The sequence below is a fragment of the Lepidochelys kempii genome, chromosome 20 (assembly GCF_965140265.1).
Source record: "Lepidochelys kempii isolate rLepKem1 chromosome 20, rLepKem1.hap2, whole genome shotgun sequence".
NCBI lineage: Eukaryota > Metazoa > Chordata > Testudines > Cheloniidae > Lepidochelys > Lepidochelys kempii.
In genome coordinates, this window is record NC_133275.1 from 18,223,830 (window position 1) to 18,232,635 (window position 8,806).

At 51.9% G+C, this 8,806-nt stretch overlaps 1 protein-coding gene across 1 annotated transcript; it reads right to left on the reverse strand.

Annotated features, from left to right (window-relative positions):
• Window positions 1–5,756: 5,756 nt before the first annotated feature.
• On the reverse strand, window positions 5,757–7,055 carry SP7 (Sp7 transcription factor). Its single transcript, XM_073318877.1, has one exon. The coding sequence runs from the start codon at window positions 7,053–7,055 to the stop codon at window positions 5,811–5,813; it is 1,245 nt and encodes a 414-aa protein (XP_073174978.1). The 3' UTR covers window positions 5,757–5,810.
• Between the last annotated feature and the right edge of the window lie 1,751 nt (window positions 7,056–8,806).

The window sequence follows — 8,806 nt, forward strand, 5'->3', positions numbered from 1 at the left end:
CCAGGAGGGCGATTCCCTCCCTTTGCCCTCCCCACCACCAGGCCTGCTTGGCCCCTCACTGACCTCTGGAGCTCACTCCACTCCTCCCCAAGTTCCCCAACTGGCAGAGCTTGTCATGAGGGAGACCCAGCGATGCCACAGGAAGACCCTGGCACAGAGGAGGCGGAAGGGCCTCTACCCTTGAGATGCGCCCTGCCTCGTTTTCCGGATCCATGAGCGTTGCACTCCTCTGGGCCTGAGGTGCCCTACTCGTCCCATCCGGGTTTGACACTCATCTCGTGTCAGGGGCCCATTGTGCCAAGTGCTGCATGGACACAGAGCGAGAGACAGCTCCTGCCCTCAAAAGTTCACAGTCTGAATAGACAAGGGGTGGGAGGGGAAACTGAGGCACAAGGAGACAATTTGGCACCCACTTCATGGGTGGGATAGCCTGGGACAGCAGGGCCTGGAGTGGAATACAGAGCGGTCTAGCATGTGGCAAGATCTACGGTGTACATAGCAGCCCCACAAGCTAGGGGGTAGTGTGGGCTAGTGGGTAGAGTACTGGCTGGCTCTGGACATGGGGGGTTGTATTCCTGCTACTGACCTGCTGGGTGACGTTGGGCAAGTCACGTCCCCTCCTCGTGACTCAGTTTCCCCTCCCCACTCCTTGTCTATTCAGACTGGGAGTTCTTTGGGGCAGGGACTGTCTTTCACTTTGTGTCTCTGCAGCACCTGGTACAATGGGGTCCTGAGTGTGGCTGGGGGCTCCAGGTGTTACTAAAGTCAGAAGATGACTAGCTGAGGGCATTGTGGACCCCAGAATCCCAATATCTACACCCCTAGCAGTGCTGACCTGGCTCAAAAGGTCTTGCCTGGGTTTGCTTTGAGCCCATGCAAATCTCAGCTCCCTGCGGATGTAGGACCCCAGCCCCATTAGGGGCTGGTGTTACCCCCAGCATGTACCCTTCCCCCCTGACTCAGACCCAGATGCCGGGCAGCAGGGCATCTAACGATAAGTGCCTAATCAGGCCTGCAGTTGCCTCCAGCTGAGCTTCACAGGAGGTGGTGCGGGGCAGACACTCCAGCTTCCTGCACTACCAGGAAGCCGCTCAGCAGACTCAGAGTGGTTACCATCTCATGGGCGGGCAGGTCTCTCTCTCCCCTCATCCTCCTCCCTCTTTCTCACTCCCTTTTGCTCTCATTCCATCCTTAGAGGTTTTTACAGCCCGGCTTGACAAAGCCTTGGCTGGGATGATTTAGTTGGGGTTGGTCCTGCTTTGAGCAGGGGGTTGGACTAGATGACCTCCTGAGGTCTCTTCCAACCCTGATCTTCTATGATTCCATGATGATTCTATAGTCTCCCCATTCCTTATTTTCCTTTTTGGAGAGGGTGACTTTTCCTCTCGGTGATTTCAGGGATGGGGGAGGAAAATATTCTATTTGCTTTGGTTTGTTTATTCATCCGTCTGGTGCCCTGTGGTGCTGAGGGAGGGAGTCCTGCCTGGACGTCTTTCTGGAAGATGCTTAGTCAGAGCCACGTTATTGGCTCAGTACGGGAAGATGTGAGGGAAATTCTCTGGCCGGTGTTAGGAGGTCAGACTAGAGGACCTAATGTTTCCTTCTGCCCTTAAAATCTGAGTCTGTGAATGATCTCAGATGTATTAAGCCGGGAAGGAACACGTCTCAAAGACATGTGCCATTGACGACAGTGGTCGGAGACGTAATCTTGTTTCTCATTTGCAGCCTGGGCTACAGGGCCATTAGGTAGCACACAGGCCATTCTGAAATATTGCTAGCCTGCAAAGGAGAGGACGGGCGGCCTGGGGGGATCTATCTAGGTGCCTACGTGGACCTTATCACTGTAGTATCTGAGCGTCTCACGAATTTCATAACCCACTGTAAAGGAGGAAAGTATTAGCCCCATGTTAGAGAGAGGGAAAATGGAGGCAGCATTTTCTACTGGATAGTGCACTGGGCTTCAGGAGACCGGGCTTCAATTCTCACTTCCGCCAATGGCCTGCTGGGCGAGCTTGCAAGTCACGTCTATCCCCCTGCCTCAGTTTCCCCATCTGTAAAATGGCGTTGGCACTAAGAACTTTGGGATCTAAAGGTGTCAAGCACGGGATAAGAGCTAGGCACTGTCAGGAAGTGATGTGCCCAAGGTCAGTGGCAGAGCTGGGAATGGAGGCCAGGTCTGCCGAGTCCTGCCCTGGAGTGAAGCTTCTCAGCGGAGCAGCACCTTTCCTCAAACTAAAAACTGTTCACAAACAGTCCTTATGTTGACTGTGAACAATGTGTCAGTGATGGCACTGAGCCCGAAGAAGTGATTTGGGGCGGTGTTTGAGAGGCAGAGGACACGTGACCTTTAACGGCCAGGGAAGAGGAGAGTGAGGTTTTCTTCACTTTCCATTGCAGTTTGCCGCTCAGTGGAACTCGGAAGCATGTCTCTCACACCCGACAGAAGTTTGTCCAATAAAAGAGATTATCTCACCTGCCTTCTCTCTCTTAGATTGCAAGGACATTTTCAATGCCTGGTGACCCGTCTCACACACGCACCCCACCCCCTCCCAGCTTTGTGACTCATCAGTTGAGATACACAATGGCAGTGCCCCCTCGCTAGCCTCAAAGGTAGGAATAAGGCAATGGAGTGGGAGTCAGGATAAATAAGTTCAGCTCCCACCTCTACTACAGACTCCTTGTGTGCCCATGAGAGTTAGGTGCTTACATGCCTTTGAGCATCTGGGCCTCAGATCCCCGTCTGTTAAATGGGAAGGACAAGACTTCCTTTCTTCCCCCACCCTCCTTTTTGGGCCGAGTCTTTCCCTCCCAATGTGTTTGCACAGCTCCCCACACAAAGGGGCCCTCCTGATTATTGGCTAATGAATCCTAGAAGCTCCTTTCGGACCCCGTCTTCTCCAGCTCACTCTTCCCCGCCCACCAGAGACGCGGGATCTTTTAACAAAGGCACGTTCGCGAGGGTCCAGCGTAGCTCATCTTTTATTACTTAAATTAAAACCAACAAAACCAAAATCCAAACAATTCCATTCCAAATCAAATGGCGGTGAGGAGTGTTGTGGGGAGGGGGGATGTTTAAAGACACCATCTTGTTCCCTCTGATGTTGGTGGCATCGACATCTGCTTATGTGACAGCTCCCAACTTGGGTGTACGCACCAGAGATAGAACCGGGGACCAAAAAGCATCAGCATCCCTAGCTGGGGCTGTAACAAACTCTGTGGAGCAGGCACAGACGGGCGTCTGTAATATACCATCCCCAGTCGGTTACAATTAGAGCAAAGCTGATTTTTGCCCCATATATTTTTTGCTTGGGGGCAGGCATGCAGGCAGTGTGTTAAAAATTGAAGGGGGTTGAAATCAGGGAAGCTACCGCAACTGACACCAGCTAAGTCTTTGGTCCACCATGTTACCCTACATGGAGAAAATGAATAGATGCGCGGAGCATTCAGTTAAATGCTTCTGTCAGCATTCTCAGCTGGCCCCTGCTGCCCTCCACCCCTTCCCTGACTCGTGTGTGCATATGTGTGTGTGTGTGTGTGTGTGTGCACAAGCACATAAGTGTGTGTGTAAGTGTGTGTCTGAGCAAGTGTGTAAGAGTGTGCATGGGCGCGGTGAGTGTCACTTGGCTGAAAAGGGGCACATCATTTTCATACCCCCAACCCCGATGGCCTGTTCCCCCTGGCTCCCGTGTTTCCTGGGGGGATAGGAAGAGAGACACATGACTCACGCCGCTCCCCAATTAACAGTCACACATACCCGCACATATGGAGCCCTCCCCACTGCCTGCGAACCTCAGCGATGAACCAATCCCCATTGAGAATCCCTCAGGCTTTTGACAGAGAACCCCTTTCAAATGAAGCAATGCTCGTTAATTAAATGCTTCCTCCATTAGCACACAGAGAAGTCCCGGCTGTTAACAGAGGTGCCCTTCCATTAGGGTGACCTGCAAGGGGGACGGGGGAGGAAATGGGCTCCTGCACCTTTATGATGGATGAGGCCAAAAAAGCTTTAAAAAAAAAGAAGAAATGTTTTCTGCTTGTTTTTTACATTAAAAAAAACTCATCAACATCATTACCATTTCTGGTATGAGGTAGCACCCATAGGCCCCAGGCAGAACTGCAGCCCCATTGTGCAGGGCGCTGCACAGCTACAAACCAAAAGCTAATCCCTGTCCTAACGAGTTTACAGTCTGGAGTTGTCAGGTGAGGCAGTGGGAGCCAGCACCCTCACTAGTTTTAAGATGGTGCTTAATACGTGTATGAAGGGGATTATCTGCCAGGGTTGCCTGTGAAAATAGGGGATTGGACGTGATGACCTGGGAGGTCCGTTTCAGTCCCACATCCCTAATTCAGGTCCTGTCTAGGCTGGAAGACTCTATGGTGACAGGAGATCTAGTGAAACAGTGACATCACAAGAGCTGAGCAATTAAAAGGGTAGGGATTTTTTAGACACACTGTTAAAACTCCGTCTTTGTCAGCACCTGTTTAACTCTGATGCCTAACGAATGTTTTGAAGAAAGGAATCCATTGTTAATAAACCACCCCATTAAGTTATTCCTGCTCACAGTACACATCCCTGAGTCCTCCCAAAGGTAACACCACAGAAGATCAGACTTTATGGCTGAAATTTACAAAAGAGCTCAATTCTTATTTAGGCACCCAAATACATGGGGCAGGTTGGGTGCTGAGGACTTTACTTACATGCCTATCCCTGTATGGGTGCTGAGCGCTTTTGTCAATCTGGCCTGGATTGTGTGTGCTGAAGAATTGGAAATCTGTCCCTGAGCTATTTTTAAAATTCCTGATATTAATAAGGTAAAAAACTAAGGAGAAATTTAAAAAAAAAGGTTTTAAAGTGAGGGAGGGGGGAATGTTCAGGGTTGTTGTTTTTTCCCTCCATCATAAAGAAGCAAAAACTATAAAAGGCCCAAGGCTAAATGCAGGTCAATGGTACCATAAGAGGCCCTGTCAAGAGAGACGACCAATTAACAGGGAGCCCCTCGTTAAAAGACGCCCCCTCCTGTGTTTTAAACACAAAGGCCTCGTGAAACCCCCCCACCCCGCTCCCTTAACTCATCATCATAACTTAAGACATAAATATAATTCTTACATTTCTAGATTAAATACACGGGGGAGGGGAGGCGGGGGAGGAGGGGAAGGTGGAAGCTCCTCTTGGTATCTCCGTATAGTGACTGATGGCCCTCCTTTGTAAAGTGGGTGGAGGATGACATGGGTTCTTTGTATCCTCCCCTCCCCCATCTGACCTGAGGGCAAAGGTTCTGATGCACCATTTAGGGCCCGATCCCGGCAGGGGCTGAGTTCCAGGGCCCCAATCCATCAATGCACCTGCTGAACACCAAACTCATGAGTAGTCCCATTGGCTTTGCAGGATCAGGTTCCCATTGCCCAGGATCAAGCCCTCACGGGGTTGCCCCAACTGGGAGATGATTCCTCCCACACACACACACACTTTGGTCAACCTTAAGTAACTCCTTAGGAAGACGGTGCCAGTGGCTTTGCGAGCGATCCCAGCCAGGTAGGACAAAAGGCTCAGTAAGTCTATTCACGGCAAAGAAAACAACATGACCTGGGGATTAGGTTCAAATCCCAGCCTCTGCTCCATGTGACCTTGCATCAAGGTCATTTAACTCTCCCATGCCTGGGTGGAGCAGAAAGAGGATCCTGTCCAAGAACCCAATAGGTGTCTGCATCTGAGCCGCCACTTCCCCCAGGAAATAAATTATCTCAGTGAGAGGGGGAACTAAACAGGAGGAGGAAGAAGAGGAGGCTGGAGGAGAAGCTCCACCCCTAGGTTAGATCTCCAGCAAGCTGCTTTGCTCAGGGCTGGTGGTGTCTTTGTCGTCGTTGGCCAACCCATCCTGCAAGGCTGCGCCTGGAGAGCCACCGCCGGTGGCTGCCTCCTCCCTTTCGGCTTCGCCCTCGGCAGGCTTGGCTGCCCCCATCTCGGTGTGGGTCTTCTGGTGCTTGCTGAGGTGGTCGCTGCGGGTGAACCTCTTGTTGCAGAGCGGGCAGGTGAACTTCTTCTCCCGGGTGTGGGTGCGGACGTGCCGTTCCAGCTCATCTGAGCGGGTGAAGCGCTTGCCGCAGAAGAGCCAGTTGCAGACAAAGGGGCGCTCGCCTGTGTGCCACCGCAGGTGGGCCTTGAGGTGGGAGGCCTTGCCGTAGACCTTCCCGCAGCCCGGGATGTGGCAGCTGTGGATGGGCTTCTTCCGCAGGCTGGCGGCTGAAGCCCCGAGCCGCTCCAGCTCCTGGCAATTGGGGCAGTCGCACGTCGAGCGGCCGGTGCTGCTGCTGAAGGTGCCGCCACGCGGGGCCTTCAGTCCGATCCCGCCTTCCATCAGGGAGTTGTTGGCCACAGGCTTGGGCTTGTACATCTCCTGGGACAGCATGTGTTGGCTGGAAGGGAGGAGGTGAGAGGAGGAGGTGATGCCCACGGCCGGGTACGGGGCAGGGTTCAAGGTGGTGAAGTCGGAGCTGTAGCTTGGCAGCTGGGGGCTCAGGGATGTCTGGGCTGGCACAGGCTGAAGGGAGCCCTGGAGGCCGTCCGACTGGGGCTGGGCACTCAGCCAGTTGGTATTGGAGTGCACGTCCCACCAGGAGGCTGTCGCATTGCTGGAGCTGCTGGAGATCCCAGGATGGATCCCAGCTTTGTACCAGGAGCCGTAAGGGTGCGCCATATCCAAGGAGGTGTAGACGCTGGGAAGGCACTCGGCCGAGGGGTGGCCCTTGGACACCAGGAGGGATGAGGGGTCCTGAGAGCCGGAGGAAGCTGGAAAGGAGTGGGAGAAGGGGCTGTAGTCATTGCCATAGGTGGTGGAGGCTTGTGGGCTGGCCGAGGAGGACATCAGCCCGTTGCCACTGGGGAAGGCGGCCGTGTAGGAATCTCCCATGGCCTCGGAGCTGCGGAGCTTGGGGCTGGACTGCTCGGCTCCCAGCTGGTACAGTTTCTTCCCCAAAAGGTTACCCGCTTTCCCCGGCGTGGCCGAATCCCTGATTGGACTGGAGCCTCCAAATTTATTGCAGGTGGCTGTTAGCATAGCCAGGGGGCTGGAGCCATAGCGAGCATCCTCCTGCAGGGAGGGAGAAAGGAGGGCAAGGCGTCAGCAAAGGGAGACAGGATTGGCATGGGCTCAGTGAGGCCTTCAGCAGCTAGGTTTGTACCAGGCCAGGCTGATTCAGGGGGCCAGGACATGGGGCAACACAAATGCAACACAGATTCAGAGATTCATAGACATTAAGGTCAGAAGAGACCATTATGATCATCTAGTCCGACCTCCTGCACTACGCAGGACACAGAATCTCACCCACCCACTCCTGCGAAAAACCTCTCACCTATGTCTGAGCTATTGAATCCTCAAATCGTGGTTTAAAAACTTCAAGCAGAGAATCCTCCAGAAAGTGACCTGTGCCCCATGCTACAGAGGAAGGCAAAAAACCTCCAGGGCCTCTTCCAATCTGCCCTGGAGGAAAGTTCCTTCCCGACCCCAAATATGGTGATCAGCTGAACCCTGAGCATGTGGGCAAGACTCACCAGCCGGATACCCAGAAAAGAATTCTCTGTAGTAACTCAGATCCCACCCCATCTAACATCCCATCACAGGCCATTGAGCCTATTTACTATGAATAGTTAAAGATCAATTAATTGCCAAAATCATGTAATCCCATCATACCATCTCCTCCATAAACTTATCGAGTTTAATCTTAAAACCAGATAGGGCTTTTGCACCCACTGCTTCCCTTGGAAGGCTATTCCAAAAGTTCACTCCTCTGATGGTTAGAAACCTTCGTCTGATTTCAAGTCTAAACTTCCCAATGACCAGTTTATATCCATTTGTTCTTGTGTCCACATTGGTACTGAGCTTAAATAATTCCTCTCCCTCTCCGATATTTCTCTCTCTGCTATATTTATAGAGAGCAATCATATCTCCCCTCAACCTTCTTTTAGTTAGGCTAAACAAGCCAAGCTCCTTGAGTTTCCTTTCATAAGACAGGTTTTCCATTCCTCGGATCATCCTAGTAGCCCTTCTCTGTACCTGTTCCAGTTTGAATTCATCCTTCTTAAACATGGGAGACCAGAACTGCACACAGATGCAGCACAATAGGGATAAGCTCCCACTGGGAACAAAGGAGACTCTCCCCTACGTCATTGAGAACAATGGAGAATCACCCCACATCCCCAAGATCTGCATTTAGCTGAGCCACTGCGGTGCCACATGGGAGTTGTAGTTCGGTGCCTCCTGCTCCCATTCTCTGTTATGGACTGTGTTCCACAGAGACACTACATCTCCCATGATGCCTTGAAGTCATGGGATTCCTATGATGCACCAAGGCCAGCCAGCATCTGACTGTGGTGCATCATGGGAGATGTAGTTCAGCCAGCAAGCCATGCCCAAGAAGGAGAAAGAGGGCATGAGGCACCCAGAAGACACCGCAGTGGTTCGGGCAGATGCAGATTAATGTCAAACTGACCCTAAACTAAATATTTCTTTTGATTTTTCCAACAGATTTAAAAAAAAAAATTGGCTAAGTCAACATTTTCCCACACAAAATTTCCATTTTGCAGAAACCACATTTTCCGTCAAAGATACATTCCAATGTTAAAATTCCCAACCAGCTTCGTTGTTTCATAGTAATTGGAACACCGCCCTACCCACCAAGTGGTGCCTTGTGGGAGTTGTAAATTCAGGTGTCTGACACCCCCATTCTGCCCCCTGTGGACTGGGCTCCTCAGCTGAACTAACTTCCCATGATGCACAGCAGTCATGGGAACTAACTTCCTATGATGCAT

Bases quoted from the DNA above. Each gene is read 5' to 3' on its own strand.
- SP7 (XM_073318877.1), bottom strand. From the start codon at position 7,055: ATGCTAACAGCCACCTGCAATAAATTTGGAGGCTCCAGTCCAATCAGG.